The sequence below is a fragment of the Bidens hawaiensis genome, unplaced genomic scaffold (assembly GCF_021521415.1).
Source record: "Bidens hawaiensis isolate Kalapana, Puna unplaced genomic scaffold, B.hawaiensis_p1.1 tig00004743_1, whole genome shotgun sequence".
NCBI classification, from domain to species: domain Eukaryota; kingdom Viridiplantae; phylum Streptophyta; class Magnoliopsida; order Asterales; family Asteraceae; genus Bidens; species Bidens hawaiensis.
Genome location: NW_027491293.1, coordinates 1,299,954 through 1,322,998, shown reverse-complemented (window position 1 = coordinate 1,322,998; position 23,045 = coordinate 1,299,954). Strand labels below are relative to the sequence as shown.

The following is a 23,045-nucleotide window of genomic DNA, read 5'->3' as shown; positions in this document are numbered from 1 at the left end:
ATAAAAAAATACTACAAAAAAGTCCTAGAAAAAAAACATTACTAAATTTTTATTATATTGCTATTTATTTAAATAAAAATTAAATATTTTATAGTATTGTGAAATTCTTATTTAAAATAATTGTAAAAGTAAGTGATTATGTGGAAATTTAAAGATGGTTTGAGAAGGTGTATTGTTGGAGTAAAAATATGGTTTTTAGAAAAGTAATATCACAGTGATGTGGCTGCTTTGAACCAGAAATTGTTAGAGATGGTCCAAGAGTTACAAATAGAGTATGAACATATTCTGCTTAAATTATTGTACCATATCAAACGTCAAAGATAGTCAACAAGAGTCTTGAAAACATCATTTCTTGTTGATTAACTAATAGTGTGCTGTGACATTACAAAAATTATTCGACGACTTAGAAGACATGAATTACATGTATCGTCGAGCAGGAATCAGTTTACACGGTTCTAGTTCAAAAGAGCATGGTTTCTCATAGTAGGTAGACATTGTTGTCAAAACTGAGACATGAGTTACACACATAGTATTGTTGTTGCCTTGCTGGAATAGAGAGAAACATTTTTGAAAAGTTTAGATTACATTGAAATAGAAGGTAAAGGAATCTAAATCTAATACATGATTATTTATTTTTCAAAGGAGTAGGCTTTGAAAACAAAACAAAATAAATATAGTGTGTTGTCGGTATCTGACTAGAGTCGTAATGGGTTTTAGGTGTTTCTCTATCTGAGATGGTAGAATCGAGGTTCTCTTTTCTAGTGGCATGCCAAATCAGCTATGACGAGTTAATTTCAGATGGCTGGATTCGTCATTTAAGATGGCTGGATACAAGTTTCCCCTGTGGTAGCTTAACATGAAAACCTACATTTGAGATGGAGCGATTGACCTTTATATTTTAATTTTTGACAAACTTAGGATAGACTGAAAAAGATTTGAAATGACATAAGGTTACACTTGGCGAACTCGTGTGTGTGATCATGTTGTATACTCTTTTGAAGAATTCAAATATAAGAAATTCTATAAAAGTATGGCATGAGCTTTAAAATCATATCATGCGGATGTGTAAGATCTTAATTGATGTTATATGAACCTTATATTCATAAATTTTTAATCATACACTCAAATACATATACACATATATTCCCACAATTTAATTTATATTTATGAAATGTCAACAATAATAATATTTATTCTCATATTATAAAAGATAAATGATGACATTTTTTGGTATTATGTTGACATGTACGTACTCCAAGGTGAAGATGTATCCTTTGATGTATCAAACAACTCATATATGCCACTGAACAATAGAATAACAATTTATATAAGAGTATGTGCATGTATAATAATGAATTAATGTAGATGAATTATTTAAGTAATACTAATAAAGTAAGTTATTAAAATATTTAGGATGATGAGATGATACTACAGTATACTATGATAGAATAAAATTGATGTATTGAGGGCAAGTTGGGGGAAAGAAACAAAGAAAGCTAGAAGGCTCTTACTGGTTCCAGTGGACCCTCCATCCACCCCGGATTCAACCAAACCAAGCAAAACAATAATAATATTATTATCTGATTATTATTTGATAATATTATATTTTCACCAGGCAGACAGATAATTCAATCTCGCCAATCATCATCACTCTTTATTTGGAAAAGAAAGCCTTAAATTAAAGGTCAAAGATGGTTGACTAGTGTAATCAGAGGATGGAAGCTGATGTTTCCATCCCACTTTAACCCCTACCTTTCCCACAACCCAATCGGATCTTTATATTACTAGTTACTGTTTCTTGATTCCTATACCATACCATGTTGCTGAAACTTTGGATCTTTTGCTGCTGCTTTCTATGCTTGAAGGCTTCGATGGCTAATGTTGTCTTGATGGGGAATAATTTCACTTTATCTTTCGATGACATCGAAGCTAGTTTTGGTCAGTTTCTTTTATTTTATTTGCTTGCTTACTTAAAAACACCAGCTTTATACACTTAGATAGATAGATAGATAGATAGATAGATGCTTGCTGTCTTTGTTTGAATCTTTAAACCTGTTACAGTACACACAGGTTCATACGGCCCGTTTTACTTCATAGTTCATACGGGTCGTATGGGGTCTAATATGTCACATCCAACGGGCGATATGATAGGCCGAAAAATTTGTACTGTTAGTGGTTACATTAGTTATTTCTTTGTCAGTCAAACACATAATTCATTTCTTTATTAGTCAAACGCGTCTTTCCTACCGTATGATGTGGCTCCCATATGATCATTTTCGCCCTATCATAAGGCCCATATGACTATCAAAACGGCCCGTTTGACCATTTTTTGCTTTATCGTACAGCCATATGGCCCTGAAGAGGTAGGTCCCAGCAGAGCCCAGTTGGACCCGCAAGACTCACCTTGAAGAGGGACGTCTGCGCAAGGACCAACTGGTTCCGCAGGACCAACCATGCTCAGAGATGAAGACCTTACGCGTAGTACGCCAGCTGTTCCCGCAGGAAAAGCCTCCCAATGGTGAAGTACCCCGCCTGTTCCCGCAGTTGCGGATACAAGCCATCAGGAAGGCTACCCGCACTAATAGCAAGGCTACACGCACAAGGCACTACTCTCAATAATTCAGTGTCACCTGAAGGAATGAGCAAGGCGGGAATACTCCCGTCCAAATGAGCCAGTCCGTACGCTTCTGGAAGATCTTTTGTACTATACCTGCCAAGGTATGGACAAAATAGACAAGATCTGACCAAAGCAGCCCATGAACCAATCACAGGGTGACAGCTCACCGACAACAGTACGAGGAGCACGCTCTAGTACAAAATGTCACTATCAGCCGCTGCCTACTCACCAACCCTTGTCGTGGCACGTACATAGCCTGCAGTTGGTGGAAAAGGAATAGTACACAGCCGGCGGAAAAGGAATAGTACACAGCCGGCGGAAAAGGAATAGTACACAGCCGGCCATGTCACTATCAGCCGCTGCCTACCCACCAACTACCAGCATGGCACGTGCGTAGCCCACAGTTGGTAGAAAAGGAATATTATACAGCTGGCTGTACCTGCTTGGAAACCTACATTCGGCTATAAATACTCCAACACCTTGGAACGGTATCATTATCTTGTATCTTATCTTCACTAGCTATTTCTCTTAATATACACTTATATTCAGAGCAATCTAGTCTGATTCTCACGCCGGAGGGTGGTCACAAGGAGGAACCCCCCCTTTCTCAGTGACGAGCTCACGGTGTCTGTTTTGCAGGTCATCTGAAGAATAACCATCTTTGCCGGAACTAACCCTCGTGGGAAACATCTATTTAACCCCCAGATTATCCGTAATCTGCCCGGGGTCACTTAGTGTTTCTTCATTGGCGCCATCCGTGCATAAAAGCTAGAACTAATTTTCTCAGTTTTTTCAAAACCTCTGGAAAGATAGTTAAGGTTACTCCGGTGCCAAGGCTAGCGAGTGACCAAGAAGCCCCGGTAACCACAACCCCAGCTACTGGGGGGAACACCGGCGAGTACACAAATTTTACGAAAACTACCCCGGTTACCCAAGCCGGGGCAAGTGCAGTAAATAATCATCCCCTGGGATTCATTGATACCCAGGTGGAAAGACAACAAACGAGGCTCCCCCGCCAAACACTTGATCAAGTTAAAGCGTGGGCGGAAGCACGTCAGAAGGAATTCCAAGCTGAGTTGGATGAACGCTTACGTTCACTCCAGCAGGCTGACGAATTCGGAAGCACTCGACAACAGCTCAACATGAGCAATGAGTGGTGGACGATGATTGGGAGGAGTCCGACAGTGACGCAAACCCTCGCCATAGGGCGAAAGGGAAGCGCAAGGAAACGGACTTCCAACCAAGAAGGAATTTTGGAGAAACCTTTAAACAAAGGAACGCGGGGGGAAACCCACGTGACTTCTCCAAAACCTTTAGACCAACTGTTGCAAATGCGGGAACGTCCAAATTTGCAAGGGACATTGCGGAAGCAATCGCCCCGAAGAGTGCCAAACAGATGTCCAACATCGGCACTTATGATGGTATATCCGACCCAGACGATCACTTGAACAGATTCATAGCGGGGGCAACCGTCAGCAACTGGACGGAACCCACGTGGTGTTATATGTTCCAGATGACGCTGGTTGGAGCGGCCAGGGCATGGTTTGATCGTTTACCGGTCCATCACATCTATGATTGGACGGACTTTCAACACAAGTTCAGCCAACACTTCAGTCAACAGAGGAAATATACTGAAGAGCAGTGGACGATCCTCAACTGCGTTAGAGAGGAGGATGAATCCTTACTAGACTTCATCACTCGCTTCAACTCGAAAAAGCTGAGTCTGGGCACAATAAGCGAAGATCTTGTTCGCGCCGCTTTCATTTAGGGCGCCGAATACCCAGAGCTTATCCGCACGTTGACGGGTAAGGACGGCATGCCATCCACATGGGATGCCATCATGACGGCGGCCAAGCGCTTTGCCGAAACGGAGAAGCAACTGGGTAGGGATGTTCCCCAGAATACACACCTCTACACGCAGAGGACTAGAGAAAACAACGTTCGGACCGCCCGGCAAAACGAAAAGAGGAAGCTAGGTATTTGGCAGTCAAGGGTAAACTTTGACACCTCATCCAGCTCTCGCCCTCTAGTAGGCGGAAGGGATAACACGCACCCATCAAGCCGAAAACACCGGTGGACGCCACTCACCAAAAGCGTCACGGAGATATTTGCCACCGAAAAACTCCCATGGCCAAAAGCTCCAATGATCCGGCAGCGACCTAATGCGGATCAGAGCAAATCCTGTGACTTCCACGGGACAAAGGGTCACAACACTGAGGAGTGTACATTCTTGAAGGATATTGTTGAAACATTCGTCAAGGATGGAAGACTTACACACCTTGTGGCATCAATCAAGAATGGAGAGAGGAATGATGACCGATACAAAGGCAACGGACGAAAACCTATTGACATCAGCATCCACATGGTTCATAGTAACATCAGAGGAAGAAAAAGACGAATGACAGAACCATGCGCGTGGAAGGAAGCTGAGGTGCGCTTCCCGCGAGTGCCAGGAGGACCCAGCAAAGAAGGCCCAATCGTCATCAAAAGCCAGCTGGGGCACTACATCACTTCCCACACTCTTGCTGACAACGGCGCCTCGTCAACGGTTATGTACAGGCAGTTCTTCGACAAGCTAGACGACGAAGACAAGGAACGCCTGGAAACGGTCTACGCCTCGATGGAAGGGTTCGACGGCAGCACGAACACCCCCCTGGGTATCCTATCTTTCCCCGTCATTCTCACGGACGGGAAACACTCCCGCACAAAAGACGTGGACTTCGTCGTGATGAGGAAGCCACACCACACATACGACATTCTATTCGGGAGAGACGGGATGGCACCCAAAGATTGTTATCCGTTACCCGAAATTGATCTTAAGGTAGATTCGTTAGCACCGTTTCGCCTTAAATGCTTCCTTGATGCGTATAAGGGGTACCATCAAATCCACATGGCCATAGACGACCAGGACAAAACCGCATTTCGGACGCCCGATGGCACATTTTGTTATCAAATGATGCCATTCGGACTTAAGAATGCAGGGTCCACATACAAACGCCTGATGGACAAAGAGTTTCATGCCCAAATTGGGAGGAACTTGGAAGTCTACATGGATGACTTGGTCGTCAAAAGCCCTAAGCCAGAAGCGATGTTGAAAGACATCGAAGAAACTTTCAACACACTCAGAAAGATAAACATGAAGCTCAATCCGAGCAAGTGTTCCTTTGGGATGGAAGAAGGGAAGTTCTTAGGAGTCATCGTTACTAAAGATGGCTTCAGAGCGAACCCTGAAAAGGTCGAAGCCATTATCAAAATGGAATCACCTACTACCATCAAGCAAGCTCAGACACTGAATGGACGACTAGTTGCACTTAACCGCTTTTTGGCAAACCATGCGGATAGGTCGTTCCCATTCGTGTCCACATTGAGAAACTGTTTAAAGAAAACGCACTTCCGCTGGACACCAGAAGCGGAAGCAGCTTTTCAGGAAATTCGGTCACGCTTGATCGAACTCCCAACGCTCACAGCACCAGAAGCGGGGGAGGAATTAATCTTATACCTCTCCGCCACAGATAGAGCAACCGGGGCAGTCCTGCTAGTAGAGCGAAAAGGCATCCAGATGCCAATCTACTATGTTAGCCGCGTCCTAACAGACGTAGAAACCCGGTACTCTACCCTGGAAAAATTAGTCCTAACACTTGTACTGGCTTCACGCAGGCTAAGACGATATTTCCGAGGTCACCCAATCACCGTTCTCACCAACTTCAAACTTGCAAACGTTCTGGGCAAACCCGAATTGTCGGGACGCCTAGCCAAATGGGCAATAGAATTGGGAGAATACGCGATAAAGTACAAGCCGAGACCAGCCATAAAAGGCCAGGTCTTGGCCGACTTATTGCGGAAGTCCCCGCTTCGCGGGAGAAAGAGTGCCAGGAGGAGGCTCAACCCTCCCCAGCACAGGACATCGATGATGTCTGGCGACTCTACACTGATGGAGCAACCAGCAACGAGGGTTCAGGCGCAGGGTTGAAACTAACCAACCCAGCAGGCCAAGAATACACTTACGCTATTCGACTGGATTTTCCAAGTACGAATAACGAAGCGGAGTATGAAGCATTCTTGGCCGGGCTGAGAATTGCGCGTAAGATGGGAGTGAAGAACTTGGAAGCCCACGTGGATTCCATGTTAGTAGCCAACCAAATAAACAGGACGTACACGACCGTGAACGACACAATGGCCCTGTACCTCGCACAAGCAAAAACCCTTATGCGCGATTTTAACGATTGTAAAGTCATACACGTCAAGCGTAGCGAAAACAAATCTGCGGATGCGTTAAGCAAGCTTGCGTCATTAGCCTTCACCCACTTGGGAAAGGACATCCGCATTGAACTCCTTGGAGCACCATCAGTCCCGCACAAGGAAATCTGTGTCATCCAAACCGGCACAGAAACATGGATGACACCAATAATAAATTACCTTGCGGCGGGTATACTACCAGAGTAAAAAACACAGGCAAGAAAAATACGTTGTAAAGCACTGAACTATCAACTCATCGATGACATCCTTTACAGACGTAACTTTCTTGGCTCACTCCTAAGATGCGTAGACAACCAAGATGCTGGTAACCTCCTAAGGGAAGTGCACGAGGGCATCTGTGGATTACACGCAGGTCCACGCGCTGTTGTAGCTAAGCTAAACAACGCGGGATACTTTTGGCCGGGGATGCATACGGATGCGCTGGCATACATCAGAAAGTGTAGGGCTTGCCAACTCTACGCACCCAACACGCATCGCCCGAAGAATGAACTTGTTCCAGTCACCTCTTCATGGCCATTTCAGAAGTGGGCCATCGACGTGACAGGCCCATTTCCCACAGCAGCAGGAAACGTTCAGTTTCTAGTGGTAGCCATCGACTACTTCACCAAGTGGATAGAAGCAAAACCCTTAGCCCAAACAACCGCAAAACATATTAAAAAATTTATTTGGGAATTTATTATTTGTCGTTTTGGACTTCCACAGACTTTGGTGAGTGATAACGGCACCAACTTTGCTGACAAGAAGCTACAAAAGTGGCTGGAAGAACTACCCACACCTTTACCTCAGTGGCGCACCCGCAGGGTAATGGTGAGGTGGAAAGAGCAAATAAGAGCATCGTCGACGGCATAAAGAAAAGACTCTTGGAACACAGATCCGGCTGGGTGGACGAAGTTCCACACGTCCTTTGGGCAAACAGAACGCTGAAAAAGGTCAGTACGGGAGAAACCCCGTTCAGCCTCACTTATGGTACTGAAGCCATGGTCCCGGTCGAAATTGGTTTACCCTCACCAAGGGTCTTGATTCAGCCAGAAGACAATGATGCGGAAAGACGGTTAGACCTTATGTTAACCGAGGAACGCAGAGACTTAGCCGGAGCGCGTGAAGAAAACTACAAGCGACAAATGCAAAAATACTACAACACGCGGGTAAAACTCTTCAACTTCAATGTAGGAGACTACATATTGCGTAACAACGAGGCTTCGAACCAAGAGCGCCCAGGAAAGCTGGCCCCGGTCTGGAAAGGACCATACATTATCAAAGAAGTTTTGGGAAAGGGCGCATACCGGCTCGAAAGGCTCTATGGCACTCCCATCCCAAGAACATGGAATGGAGCTCAATTACGCAAATGTTACATGTAGATCAATTCCAAACTTGTAAAGAAAAGGCCTAGAGCCACTTCTAATGGAAATGATTCTCCTTTATCACATTGTGTTAATAGCCTTACCTTTATACTTATGAACTTCCAACACTGATATGCCGGTATTCACCGCATAAATATGGGAAGAAGTAAGTCGTTGCGTGTGGAAGGTGGCAAAACCCGCATAAACACAAAAAACGGAAAAAAATTCTACGGAAAAGATGAGGAAAACCTTCACGCAGGTCAGTTATAGGTGAAGTTTGGTCATCCCACTAAATGAAAGTGACGGTCTTACCCGCACAATCATGATAGAGGAAACTGAACATTAACCTATTGACAACCGCGCGTTGAAAGGTTAACTTATTCAAAACACTTAGAAAATTTCTAAGGAAAAGATGAGGAAAACCTCCACACAGGTCAGATATAGGTAAAGTTTAGCCATCCTACTAAGTGAAAGTGACGATCTTACCCGCACAATCACGAAAGAGGAAGCAAAACTTTAACCTATCTGCCACGTTGAAAGGTTAACTTATCCAAAGTACTTAAGAAATTCCTAAGTTAAACTAGAATATGCATGAGCAAAACATATAAGGTTTACATAGCAAGGCATTAACAAAAGATTTATATTCCATAAAAATTTAAGTATTACTAGAATGGCCGGGCACATACCCGCATACAAGAATATAAATCTATACAAAAATAAAAATCTATTCCAACGGTGGAGAGGGATCTAAAGGCTCAAGCTTCAGGACCACTCCCACTTGAACCCGCACCATCAGTAGAGTGTGGCGGTTCAAGGAAAGCCTTGAGAATAGCTAGCCCATCATCAGCAGCAGTAATCTCGTTCACCTTCTCCACCACCGGATGCGGGAAAGCAGCATACTGGTTCACTGCTTGGTCATAAGCAGCTTCAGTATCTACGTCATATAGAGGGAAGTTGGAAGGCGGGATGCCCTTCTCAACAAACCCTAGACCAAGCATGAAGCCAGCTTTTTCCCCATCCTCATGAGAAGCGTTGAGGGCTGCGCTCATGGCATCGTCATAAGATGTGTTCGTAAGAACCCGATGCACAACCTACAAAACAGAAGTATATCAAAAACTCTTCTAAGTGTAAGGAAAAGCGTAAAGAAGTTATGAAACTGCACATACCTGCGACAACGCTTCTCGTAGAAGCCATTCCTTGGTAACCAGAGCCTCCCGGAGGGCAGCTTGAGCTTCATCACGGGCGCGTTCGGCTTCGTTTTTAGTAAGGTTGGCAAGCAACACATCTTTAGCTGCAGCCTCTTCAACGCCCTTCAGCTTACGCTCAGTGTGGTCAAGCATGCCCCTCTGGTCCAAGATCTCTTGGAGCTTCTTGGCGTCTTCCATGGCCAAGGCATCATGAGCCTGCTGGAGCCTCTCGAGTTTGGCTTTAAGTTCCTCATTCTCGGTGCGTAGAGGCTCAGCAACAGCTTCAGCCTTGGTGGCCCTCTCAGTTGCGTTCCGTGCAGTTTCCTTAGCCAACCGAAGCTGTTCGTTAACAGCTTGGGTAGCCTTGGGACGGGCCTCCAGCCGGGCCTGAACTTCAACCTCGAGGGCCTTGAAGGCCTTCTCCTTTTCCGCAGCAACGACGGCGAGCCTCTTATTCTCCTCCCGGATAGCCCGCGCCTGAGCCACTTCCAGGCTACGCGCCGTCTTTAACTTGTCGTTTTCACGACAAAGCAGCTCGACGCGCGGCTGCATCCGGGCAAGGAGAATTCTAAGCTCATTGGTTAGCCTACCCTCCTGGTAGCTAGCCATTGCCTCCCCCAACGCACCACTTGGGGCGGCGTGACGCGCCCATTCGACGCAATCCGCAGCAGTCCGGAGGGTCGTTCCCCGGCGGATACTCCACCGAGGAGCGTACACCTCGTTGGAATCACGAACTGCAATAAAACAAAAAACAGTTAGAGAAGAAAAAATGATAAAAGGGATATTGTAACATCCCGAAATTTCCAAAATGATATTAATTATATTACTTAATAATAGAGGGAAAGTTTACTCGGGTTATCGGGAAATAAATAAATAGAGTAGGAGTTGGTATGGGTCGGGCTAGTGTTGGGTAATGGATATGGGTTATGGACTTGGGTTATGAAAGAAGGAAGGAGAGTCCATGGGCTTAAGCCCATGATCCCTAAATATAAATACCATTAACCACCATTTAATCCTCATTCTCACATATTCCATACACACACACCCAAAACACACACGACCCGAACCAAGATCCGAAGGCGAAAACCCGAGCTTGTTGGTGCTGGAACGTTGTGACGGACCAAAACAACATCAAGGCTTCCGTGTTCGTAGTTCGACTCGTTCAAGGTACGTTTATAGTTAGAAATCGTTCGTGTAGGTTCGGGTTGATTTGAGAAATGATAGATCTGAGTTTGTATGGTAAAAACGAATCCAACAAAGCTAATCTTACTGAAAATGGTTATGATTTGATGGGTTAATCGATTGATAAAAAGAACCCGTAACCTATATGCCTAAATCGCACCCTTTAAACATCGATGTTAGGTCGATTTGATGGTTGGGGTTTGTAGGCGCTGGTCAGACGATCCCGTGGGTACCTAAATCGAGTTATTTGGTTAAGAAACGAAAGTGATTAAGGGATTTAAGAACGAACAGTAGCTGCAGACGACAACTTCGCCTGCAAGCTAAGTTCGCCTGATGAACTTCGCCTGCAAGCTAAGTTCGCCTGATGACAACTTCGCCTAAAGCCAAGTTCGCCTGATGACAACTTCGCCTAAAGCCAAGTTCGCCTGATGACAACTTCGCCTAAAGCCAAGTTCGCCTGATGACAACTTCGCCTAAAGCTAAGTTCGCCTAAGGTTTAACTTCGCCTAAAGTCAAGTTCGATTAGAGAATAGATTAAAACGATAAGCAAAAGTAAGCTAATACTAGGCCACCAGATTAGATCAGGCGAGTATTGATACGTGTAACTTATACAATCAGCCGAGCACAGTTAAAGAAGGGATTTACAACTATCAGAGGAAGAAGCAGAGTTCAGGTGAGTTTCTAGCCCCATTCCTTGTTATGTTTTCGGGGCTGTGTGCATACTCGATGTGTTGTTAATACATTTATCCTAAGTGATAAGTGTATGCCATTGTGATATATGTGATGGATATGAATGATTGCTTGCCGGTACGCGAACGATCTTCGGATATTGCGCGTACTGTCAGGTTAAAAATAAAGGTACGAATATTATATATCGAAGATGTATGAATATTACAAATGAATACTTGTCGGGGCGTGAACGATCTTCGGATATTGCACGTAACGACAAGGGGTATGGTTGTTAAATGAAGGATGCAAAGAACGCCTAGAGTGTTCTTATGCTATAATGTAATTATTGTATATGTGAAGTATGTGTATACAGGTACACGAATGGTATGTGAGTTCTACGTTCGACATAGTAAGTTAGGATGGCAAATCCCTCTAACTTCTGTTGGACATAGACTTGGCAGGTGATGGCGTAGTTAAGGACTGCGAGCCTTATACGTGATGTAGATGATAGATGTAAACGTAGATAGGGACGGTGGGCCTTATACGTGTTATAGGAGGTAGACGCCAACGTAGATAAGGACTGCGGACCTTATACGTAACGTAGATAAGGACTGCGGACCTTACGTAATATAGATAGGCGTCAGCACAGGAAAGGACTGTGGACCTTATACGTGCTTTAGCATAGGGGAGGACTGCGGACCTCGTACGTGCTATGAATTAGGTTGCAACATAGGGAAGGACCGTGGACCTTGTACGTGATGTGGATGTATGATGGTATAGGGAAGGACCGCGGACCTTGTACGTACCATGAATGGTGAACATAGGTAAGGACTGCGGACCTTTTACGTGTTCACGATTGTGAGTACAGGTATAGACGGCGGACTATGAACGTACTCTCGGTAGACTGAGGTTAGTGATTGTAGATATGTATGTATGTATGGTAGTAAGTATGTATGTAGAACAGAAGGGTAATTAGTTAAGTATGGATATGTATCTTCGGATATGTATGTATGTGTATGTATTGTGTGGCGTCCGATTAACTAGAACTCACTCAGCGTAGCTGACTTTTAGTATGCACGCAGGTGAGTAGGATGAGGCAGCTCGCTTGAGGAGACACGTGGCACTGAATAAGAGGCTGGCATCGGAAGACTCAAGACGTTTAAGTTAAATGTTTCAATTATTTTGAAAGACAAAATGATGTTTTAAGACAAGACGTATTTTGTTATGAAATGTTTTATGAAAGTTTTTATATTCCGCGAAAGTTTTAATGAACTCTGATTTGTACGAACTGCGTTTATGAGTAAATCCGACGCTAAAGTAGGGCTACCGGTAACGGGGCCTTACAGATATAAGGCCAAGATAACCCCACGCACCTGTAGGGTCGACAACAGGCCGATAGCCACCAAACCCATCACCTAACCTAAGGGATATCCATCCAAAAGGTCAAGGAGACGGGAAGGAGGCAAAGATTGGCTAGACGCCCCAACCCCGAACATACCTGAAGGACCGGCCGCGGTCGCCGGCGCCGGAGGAGGCATGGTGGAGGCCGCCGCGGTAGAAACCAACGGAGGTGAACTCACAACCGTGGCAGTCGCCGCGGAAGAACCCGCAGAAGAAACCACCGCCGGCTCAGTGACGGATTCCGTGAAGATGGCACTGACAGCCGGCGGGGATGATGTTACAGTTGGAACAGTTGCCTCAACGGGATGAGCAACTGAACCAATACTGCAAACAGGCGTAGCCGCCTGGGTCATCGCCTCGGGTAGGTTGACCAAACCTACCGTCATGAGTCCAGAAACGCTCCTCCCCGCTCCACTCTGGAATGCGGTAGCATCCACGCCTGCACGAAGACAAGATATATAAGTATAATGGCGGAAAGATATGCAGTTAAGGTAAATGAAGTTTATACTTACGAGTCCTCTTGAGCTTGAAGGTGCGAACAGGCGGGGACGAACCCGATAGAACTGGCCTCTTCACGCCAGTCACCGTCGTAGAACTTGGTCGCGCGGAGGTGGCAGCTGTCTCAACCTCCGAGACAGTTGTCTCACCACTACCAGGGTTCCCCGCCGCCTCCTCACTTTCGGTTTCCGAGTCAGACCGGTTCCCCTGATCGGCAGTGGAGGCAACCTTCGCCTTGCCCTTCACGCCGGCAGCTTTCTTCTTCCTCACGAAGAAAGGACCGTCTGCGGATTCCTCATCAGCAGAGGTTTGAGCATGAAGAGGGCGAGTGTTAATGAAACCCTTACCTGGCCGCGTGGCGCTCAGAATTTCGTGGCCTGGCGGGTAGACCTCCACAAACCGATCCGCCGTTTGCTCCAAGATGGGCAACTCGTTCTCGTCGAGAGCACGAGTACCCAACCGAGCGGGACCAGCGCTCTCACGCGGTTGCAGAAGCGACTGCAAATTGTTCCCCTCTGTAAATAAACAGAAGCAGTTAGAAGAAAAACCCTAAATCAGCAAAAAGAGATGGAGCATACCATAGGGAATAGAATTCGAACCGTATTCAAGAATGATGGGAATTTGTGGCGCCTCTGCCCCAGCATCCTTCCATACCCGGCTCATCCCAAGCATCACCATCCCAGACTCCGCAAAGCGATAAACCGGAGTCTGGATCCGGGAGATCTTGGAAAACCATTCCGCCTCCTGGTAGTTGGAGGCGTGAAGGCTGGGGAGTGCTCTCCCGTTCTTGAATGTCATCGCAATAGGGACGACACGGGCAGAGATGTAGAAGAACTCCCGCTTCCAAGACCGAAGACTGCGCTCGGTAGCACAGATCTTCAAACCCTTGATCCGGGTGACCAAGGTGTACCAGCCTTGGATGCACCTCAAGGAATATAAGGTCATCAGGCGGTCGACATGGGGCTCCACACCAAGAATGAGGCACACCCATTCAAAATGGCGGATCTTGGCGATCGCCATTGGGTGTACCTCCGTCAGGTGCACACCGTGTCTCTCCAAAACACGGTATACAAACTTCGTCAATGGGAACCTGAGATTCCCATAGACGAAGAATGCAGCATATACCCCTATCTTGCCTTTGGGGGCATCGTACACCGTCTGATGAGACGCAGGAAACTCAGGCTCGAAAGGCTCGAGCATGAACTTCCTGACGATGTACTGATAGAGGTCGACGGGAAGAGCACACTGGCACTCGCCAGCAGTACTCTTATCGTCCTTGTCAGAAGTGGACGATGGGTTCTCGATATACACGTCGGACTCTTCGGCGGTGACTTCTGGATCATGAGTAGAAGACATGTTTTAGATGTAAAGAACGATTTCAGGAGAATGCTCGACGGAAAAGTTAGAGTATTCGCCGGAAATCGTTTAGAAGAAGAGTGAAGTAAAGGTGTGGATTAAGATGCACCCTCTCCCCCTTTATATACTCATCGCAATGAATGCGATGAATTTAATGCGGAGGAAAGAGAGAGCGCAGGTGCAATGAAACTATGACACGTGGAAAGAGCAAGCTGGCAACAGCTGTTGAAAGGACGCGTGCCGTAAAATTCGCGCCCACGCGCCTAAAAAAGCGTCTGGAATGACCATATACCGTCACGTCACCATAACTTCCTGCACGTCCTGAAACTGTAAGAAGAAACCGTCGGACGACGCTAACGTCCCTTCAACAGTTTGGACTGTTCTTATCCTTTCACCAACTCTTCGAATTTCAAAAAGATTCAAAAATAAGAGGGAATACACCCCCCTTACCTTGGCAACCAAGTAACTATAAGACGGGTGCGGGTACAGTGTCAAGGCAAAACCCTTCACATACTTAGCACCCGCAAGGAATTGAAGCCAAGAATACCTTGGAAGTAAAGTAACTATAAGACGAGTGCGGGTACAGTGTCAAGGCGAAACCCTTCACATACTTAGCACTCGCAGGGAATTGAAACCAAGAAGGATCTTCTGGGCCATGCTTGTGGAAAGGGATATAACATCCCCGCATAGCGGGAACATTGAGAACTAGATTGTTTGATGCTCCAAGATGGAATTGGTTGTTTAAACATAATTGATCACTATGTCAAACTACCAAAACCTCGTGGAGAACCTATACAACTGAACCTCAACGCTCCTGACTTGCGAGGAGGTTACACACCTACCCGCATCATACCCAAAGATCAAGCAGAAAAGTGGGAAATTCTGCGTGACATTAGGAAAACCGCGGGAAGAATCCCCACGGAAAACCATAAAACTAAAAACCCTTTTCAAAACCCCTTGCTTAAGTCCAAAAGTTCACCTCACTTATTAACAATTCATGAGAAGAACATTGGACTAGGGGGACTTGAAGAGGTAGGTCCCAGCAGAGCCCAGTTGGACCCGCAAGACTCACCTTGAAGAGGGACGTCTGCGCAAGGACCAACTGGTTCCGCAGGACCAACCATGCTCAGAGATGAAGACCTTACGCGCAGTACGCCAGCTGTTCCCGCAAGAAAAGCCTCCCAATGGTGAAGTACCCCGCCTGTTCCCGCAGTTGCGGATACAAGCCATCAGGGAAGGCTACCCGCACTAATAGCAAGGCTACACGCACAAGGCACTAACTCTCAATAATTCAGTGTCACCTGAAGGAATGAGCAAGGCGGGAATACTCCCGCCCAAATGAGCCAGTCCGTACGCTTCTGGAAGATCTTTTGTACTATACCTGCCAAGGTATGGACAAAATAGACAAGATCTGACCAAAGCAGCCCATGAACCAATCACAGGGTGACAGCTCACAGACAACAGTACGAGGAGCACGCTCTAGTACAAAATGTCACTATCAGCCGCTGCCTACTCACCAACCCTTGTCGTGGCACGTACATAGCCTGCAGTTGGTGGAAAAGGAATAGTACACAGCCGGCGGAAAAGGAATAGTACACAGCCGGCCATGTCACTATCAGCCGCTGCCTGCCCACCAACTACCAGCATGGCACGTGCGTAGCCCACAGTTGGTAGAAAAGGAATATTATACAGCTGGCTGTACCTGCTTGGAAACCTACCTTCGGCTATAAATACTCCAACACCTTGTAACGGTATCATTATCTTGTATCTTATCTTCACTAGCTATTTCTCTTAATATACACTTATATTCAGAGCAATCTAGTCTGATTCTCACGCCGGAGGGTGGTCACAAGGAGGAACCCCCCCTTTCTCAGTGACGAGCTCACGGTGTCTGTTTTGCAGGTCATCTGAAGAATAACCATCTTTGCCGGAACTAACTCTCGTGGGAAACATCTATTTAACCCCCAGATTATCCGTAATCTGCCCGGGGTCACTTAGTGTTTCTTCAGGCCCGTATGACACGTAGCTGGTTATCAGTGGTGTTTGTATAGTGGTGGCCAAGTCTTTTTGGTTTGACCACTTTTCACTCTACCATACAACGCGTGTGAGACGTCAGTGGTGTTTGTATAGTGGCGGCAATGTTCTTTTTTGGGTTGTAATTTGTCGACATTTTTGCAGCTCCACCTGTGAAAGGGTCCGGGGAATGCGGAACATTGTTTCAAGCTGAGCCATTGGATGCGTGTGAACCGTTGACTAATGAGTTGAGCGAAGAAACCATAAACCCACCCTTTGTGTTAATAGTTAGAGGAGGATGTAGCTTTGAGGATAAAGTTAAAAGAGCACAATCTGCAGGGTTTAAAGCAGCCATTGTTTATAACAATGATGATAGTGATCTTGTTGCAAGTATGACCCTTTATATATTTGCCTTTATTATTACTGTTATGACGTGTATCGGTTTATACTTTATGCAATTAGTTTTAGGGATAATGTAAACAGAATTGCAGACCAACCAAGGATCAATTTTGTTTCACTTAAGCTATCTCTGGCCAAAATCACCCCTAACTGTTGCCATTTTGGGTTGTAAAATGACAAATGTGTCCTTGAATTCACTCAAAAGTTTTTTATGGAAGTCCACTTTAATTGATTCTTTTTAGGGGTGTGCATTGGTCAGTTTTGGGCCCGAACCAAACCAAAAACTAAAATCTTGGTTTTTGAGTTTTTGAAAACTGTTTGGTTTCAGTTATAGGTTTTCAGTTGGTCTATCCGGTTTGTCATTTGGGACTGAAATTTTTAAGCCATATGAAAAGATTTTTTGGACCTAAATCTTTTTGTTACTTCAATAATTAATTGATTATTATACATTTGGGATAAAGTATATGAGTTACAATATTTATTAAATTCTTGTAAGTTATTTACTCGAAACTAATAATGAAAAGTAATAAATTCGGTTCGGTTATGTTTTTTTTCCGATTTTAGTTACATGCAAAACTGAGACCGAACTTTTTTTTTTGCCAAAACACAAAACCAGACTGTCGTTTTTTTTGGGGTGTTCGGTTTTTTCGGTTTCATGGACACCTCTAACTTTTTTGAGTATCAAATTCATATAAGACATAAGATGTATATTTGAATCAATATTCAAATGGTCTAACAATCTACACTTTCTAAATTTGCAGTGGCGGGGACTTCAACAGGCGTAGTGATACATGCGGTATTTATTTCAAAGTCATCAGGCTTGAAACTCAGTAAGTACGCTGGCATACCTTCGATGGAGTTATGGATCATCCCGAGCTTTGAAAACTCAGCATGGTCAATCATGGCCATATCTTTTATATCCTTGCTGGCAATGTCTGCTGTGTTGGCAACTTGTTTCTTTGTTCGTAGACATAGAATAAGGCCCTCAGTCTTCCCATGTTCGTGAGTTTCACGGGATGAGTAGTCGGTTAGTCAAAGCCATGCCAAGCCTCGAATTCACCGCGGTTTTAGAAGACAATTCCACTTCCGCCACGTGTGCGATTTGCCTCGAAGATTATAATGTCGGCGATAAACTTAGAATTCTTCCATGCCGACATAGTAAGTCGTTTTTTCATCGTTTTTTATTTGGATTATTATTATTATTATTATTTTTATTGTAAAATAGATTTGAATAGTAATATATCTTAAAGTTGTAATTACAATGGAGGGGATTCCTGAATATATAAGAAACCAGAAACCCTAAACAAACCTCTAATGAGCCCACAGGCTAAAGACAACTAAACCCTAATATATAGTAGTGACTAATAAAAATCTACATATTTAATATACCTGTATACGACCAAACGAACACAAATGGGACATGCTCCTGTTCGTTCGTTTAATTTTAACTGAACAAACGATCGAACATTAACAATTAAATGAATGGGGTTTTCTTGTTTGTGTCCGTTTATGTTCGGTTGTTTATGGTATAAACAAACGGACATAACTGAACATAGATGAACAACCATAACCGAGGAATTACCAATTAAAAGTAAACGAAAACATCAGACTAAATTGTAACGGGTGATATTTTAATTTCATAAAGCTAGACTAAATTGTAGTGCGCCAAAAAAGTTAACATAAACTGATGAACATAAGTGTAAATGAACGAGCGTTCTCGAACATGAATGAACGACGAGACATGTGCTCATGTTCGTTTGTTTAGCTAAATGAACAAAAAATCTGCACATACTTACATTTATTTTAAATAAACAAACATAAACGAAGTCGAACGGTTCACTGAATGTTTGGTGTGTTTACATGTATAATATTTAGCGATTATTATTATAATTTGGTGTTTCATGTCACTAACATTTGAATATCGACAGAATTTCACTCAATCTGTGTGGATGCGTGGTTGACTTCTTGGAGAACATTTTGCCCTGTTTGTAAACGTGATGCGAAGACCGCTAATGGTGAGCCACCAGCCTCGGAACGGACACCATTACTTTCATCCGTGGCTTCATCAACAATATTATCTTCAACATATTCATCATCATACGCGGCATCATCTTCGGCAATACAAATAGGTCAACCATTGCGTACACCTTCTAACGTTAATTCTGTTTCAAGTACTGCATATACTCTTCAAAGCCGACACCAATCGCCTTATAATATTACTCCATCGAGAAGCTCGTTAGATGTTAGGAACATGGCATCTTCGTCGCATAGATCTCGGGGCTCTCCTTTGATTTTATCAAATTCTTTGGGATATCCTTCTTTGTCACCTCGGAATTCGCGACACTTGTCTTCGTATTACCCAAGTCCCAGAATTGGGTCGTTCGGTTATATGGGGTCGTCTAGTCAGCAGCGGCCAAACGCATTGCGGTATAGTGATTCTGCTGCTACTTTTTCTCCATATGCTTCAGCTCATTCCCTTCCAGAATGTTGATTATGATGGGTTATACTGTATATTTTTTAATATTGTGGTTTTTATTTTATTTTTTTATAACAATTAAAGATTTTTTTTTTAAATATTCTTTGCGTTAGGGTAAGAATTTTATAAGAAAATTAGTAAAAGATTAGACTGCGGGATTATCTTTGACGTATCACGTACAAGGGTCTATACAGTTCGCTCTTGTTTCACGCCAGAAAAGAAAAAATAATCAGCGACCAATGGCTCAAAACCCCTAGTTCATCTTGCTTGATCGCTGATGTCTGTTCGGTCTCCAAACATTACTTTTAACAAACATATTATAAACTAAAGACTAGAACAAAGATGAAAAATATTTAGAAGAAAAGAATATGAATAATAGCAAACGTTGTATGTACAAAATACCCTCTCAGTAGTGCAGGCCTGAAAAGAAATGGCTAACAATTGCTATTATATGACACAGTTGATCACTAATCTCTCATATCAAAATTCACAGATACCATCTGGTCGCACCCGTCTGGTAAACTGATATGCTACCCTAATTGTCCCAATCTTACCCGCTCATGGGCTTTCAAAGCATCACGAGTAAAAACCTCTAAAGCCTTGAATATTGGAGTCACACCACCTTGTAAACTACTTGAACCGCCGTTCTGAACTAACTTCATAGCTTCATTATAATCCGGACCCACTCGGTCTTCAGACTGAACCATTGACCCGTGCGTGTCATCTGACCCATGGTTTTGACTCTTTCTCACAAAATCCTCTTTTTTGACCATAAGTCGTTGCATCTCGTCTTGTCTCTCCACCAATTGCCTCAAACTTAAAGCAAAACTATGCATCGCTTTTAATACCTTTTCTTGCGAAACACCTTTAATTTCCCGGTGCCAGTCGTTGCATACTATGAAAATTGGTGGAGCTCCTAAACGACCCGGGGAATAAGGAATCTCACCGTAAATGGTTACTTCCAGTTCTTCATCAATGCATTGCTGTAACCACCCGTTTAAGGAACTAACATACGATTTCTGTGCGTTAATCCAGCTATTAAAATGTCGAGCCCACGTTAAAAGCCCAGTTTCAAGCTCGAGAGTGGTTCTCAAGCTTGAATCTCTTTCAAGACTCGTGTTTGCCCTTGACGTCCGACGCCTGCTCTCCACTATAGCTTCAAACTGCCTGTGGTGGCATTTTATCATCGATTGCCACATTCTTATTAATCTGTAAACACAATAAAGCAAACATTCATTTATGCATGAACTCATGTTGCAACTACAAGTATAAAAAATGAACATAATAAAAGGTTTTCGTACCCATTGATCAACTCACGGAGCTGAGGCTGCAGTTCATTGTCCCTCACTTTTTGTATCTCACAAGATATGGCATCAATAGCTTTGATGGATACATTAAGTTTAGTCTCCAGTCTTCTTCTAGAAGCTTCTGCAGCATCAATCTTACTAGATTCTGCTCCTTTAGCATCCATTTCATACAGTTTCTTTACCATTTTCTCATAAATCATCCTCACTTTCTCTTCACCCTAAAACCAGACCAATCACCTGATGTATCAATTGTTAAGTACACATCTAAAACATTAACGAAGACGTATTAAGATGATGATGATCTTACCTTTACTTCCTTGTATAATTTCTTCTCCCATACGCATAGCTTCTCCAAAGTTGAAGAAAGGTTAATACGCCTAACATCCAGATTTGCATCCTCATTATACGACCCTGCTAGTTTTGTTACTCGAGAAGATGATCTTACAGATTGTATTGAGTGGTCTGAAGGCGCTAATGGATAGATAATCTTGGATAAAATCACTGCAAAGTGACATATATAAGTGGCCAACGATAAATTATAAAACTTATTATGGTGAAAAAAAAATTAATTTTTAATTTTTACCCTTGAGAACTGCAAACTTAGATTGATAAGGCAACTTCCCTGCTTCAAGCATCAAGGCGACTTCTTTCCCGTGAATAAATGCACTCTCAAATTCATCTTTAATCTCGTTTACCACCTCATGAAGATCCTGAGAACCATGAGGCGATATTGTGGTCAAACTACTCATAACTGAAGATTCTAACTCATGTATAGACCCTTCATCCATATCAAAACTTACCCCCTTTTTACCCTCATGGCCCTCCGAAACAATTGTTTCGGAGCTATGCTTATCTACTTCAGTGTAAACCGAATGTATCGAATTTGAAGTGGATTCAACATGTTCTGCATTTGCAGTCCCTTCACTTTTCCCTGATGGTACTTTCCCCAAACTACCCTCGGTACCACTCAAACTTTCCTTCCTTGAACTACCTTCAATATATTCTTTTCCTTTATCTAAATTTCTTTTTTTACTAAAAGTTTTCATCTTTTCAACGTCTTCATAGCGAGACTCGGTTTCTGTTTCTTCTTCCAAATCAGGAATCCCCTCTCTTTCCCTCACTTCAACTGTATCCGGACTACTACCCGTTGTTTCATACCCGTACCCATATCCATACCCAGGGTACTCATTATCATACGCGTTAAAAAAGTTAAAATAATCAGATTCCATTGGTGGAGGAGGCGGCGGTGGACTTTTAGGTTTCTCCGGTTCTTGTGGACCTGACGATGACCCACCATAAGAAAACCCGTAGCCATATGCACTCACATACGGATCATAATGCGGTGGACCTGTTTCTTGATAACCCTTTGCTTCCTCCGGTTGAATCACAGTTTGGCTAACTGGAGCCGATTTTTTCATATAAAAAGCATACCGATTTGAATTTGAACTTGAATTCCCATTATATCCAGGATCAAAATTCGACTGATATGGAACCCAAGGAGGCGGATATTGTGACGCAGATGGGTTCATCACATACGGGTCACCCTCACCCCAACCCCAACTAGTCTGGTTTGGTCCCCAAGGTGGCTGATACGGGAATGCAGACGGGTTGATCATATACGGGTCACCCCAGGGAGGCAGATAAGGCGGCTGTCCCCATGGCGGCCCTCGGTTCATTACATAAGGTTCATTCAAATCATAGTCATTCGGTCGATTATTATCATTTCGAAAACCACTATTATCTTTATCATTATCATTATCATGTATATGAATATGACCATCTAAAGACACACTCAACTCGGATTCCGAATCATCCTGATTCCCAGCACCGCCAATCGAATGAATATCCGATGATCCCGAGCCCGACCCACTAATCTTAACATTAACATCAGGGGGCAATGTGAGTACAGGGGAAGGTATTACAAGCTGTTCATCAACAAACCTAGACAGTACATACCCAAAATCTTTCATAGAATGAAAATAAGCGAGATGTGAAGCACACAAATCGTACCGGTAACCCACAGCCGAGCTAATCAATCTCTTTCTTTCTTTACAACGTATCACCAATGGCAGATCATCCACTTTAGAAACTCTACAGCCCATTGAAGTAAGTTGTTATTATTATTACTATTATTAACGGTTAATCCCCACAAAACCCTAATCCTAATTCTCGTATCAACATCTGTACTGATAATAATAATAATACTAAACGGCAAAAGAATATGGTATTGAAATGTGTGAGGGTGCCATGTGTTTCCGACAGAGAATTGTAGAATATGATGACGTGGGTGTGTGTTTGAATTTGAAAAAATGGGTGTGTTTTGGAATGAAGGGTATGGACAGG

General features: G+C 43.8%; 1 protein-coding gene and 1 pseudogene across 2 annotated transcripts; one reads left to right on the top strand and one right to left on the bottom strand.

The window, feature by feature from the left end:
• The first annotated feature begins 1,871 nt into the window (after positions 1-1,871).
• On the top strand, positions 1,872-19,417 carry LOC143627803 (receptor homology region, transmembrane domain- and RING domain-containing protein 2-like; annotated as a pseudogene). The gene is made up of 4 exons (XR_013152646.1): positions 1,872-1,938; positions 16,686-16,910; positions 17,681-18,077; positions 18,848-19,417. The product of XR_013152646.1 is annotated as a receptor homology region, transmembrane domain- and RING domain-containing protein 2-like (transcript).
• A 306-nt stretch (positions 19,418-19,723) lies between these two features.
• Positions 19,724-22,808, bottom strand: LOC143627866 (uncharacterized). The gene is made up of 4 exons (XM_077097585.1): positions 21,286-22,808; positions 21,010-21,203; positions 20,697-20,920; positions 19,724-20,604 (listed from the first exon to the last, which is right to left on the bottom strand). Exons 1-4 carry the CDS (start codon positions 22,802-22,804, stop codon positions 19,926-19,928), a joined length of 2,616 nt encoding a protein of 871 aa, XP_076953700.1. The 5' UTR covers positions 22,805-22,808; the 3' UTR covers positions 19,724-19,925.
• Positions 22,809-23,045: the final 237 nt, after the last annotated feature.

What these genes read in the sequence shown, in the direction of transcription:
- LOC143627866 (XM_077097585.1), bottom strand. Translation starts at nt 22,804, where the DNA reads ATGGGCTGTAGAGTTTCTAAAGTGGATGATCTGCCATTGGTGATACGT. An exon ending in TAAGTTTGCAGTTCTCAAGG is followed by an intron (nt 21,204 to 21,285) that starts GTAAAAATTAAA and finishes GTCACTTTGCAG; the next exon opens with TGATTTTATCCAAGATTATC. An exon ending in CTCCGTGAGTTGATCAATGG is followed by an intron (nt 20,605 to 20,696) that starts GTACGAAAACCT and finishes TTGTGTTTACAG; the next exon opens with ATTAATAAGAATGTGGCAAT.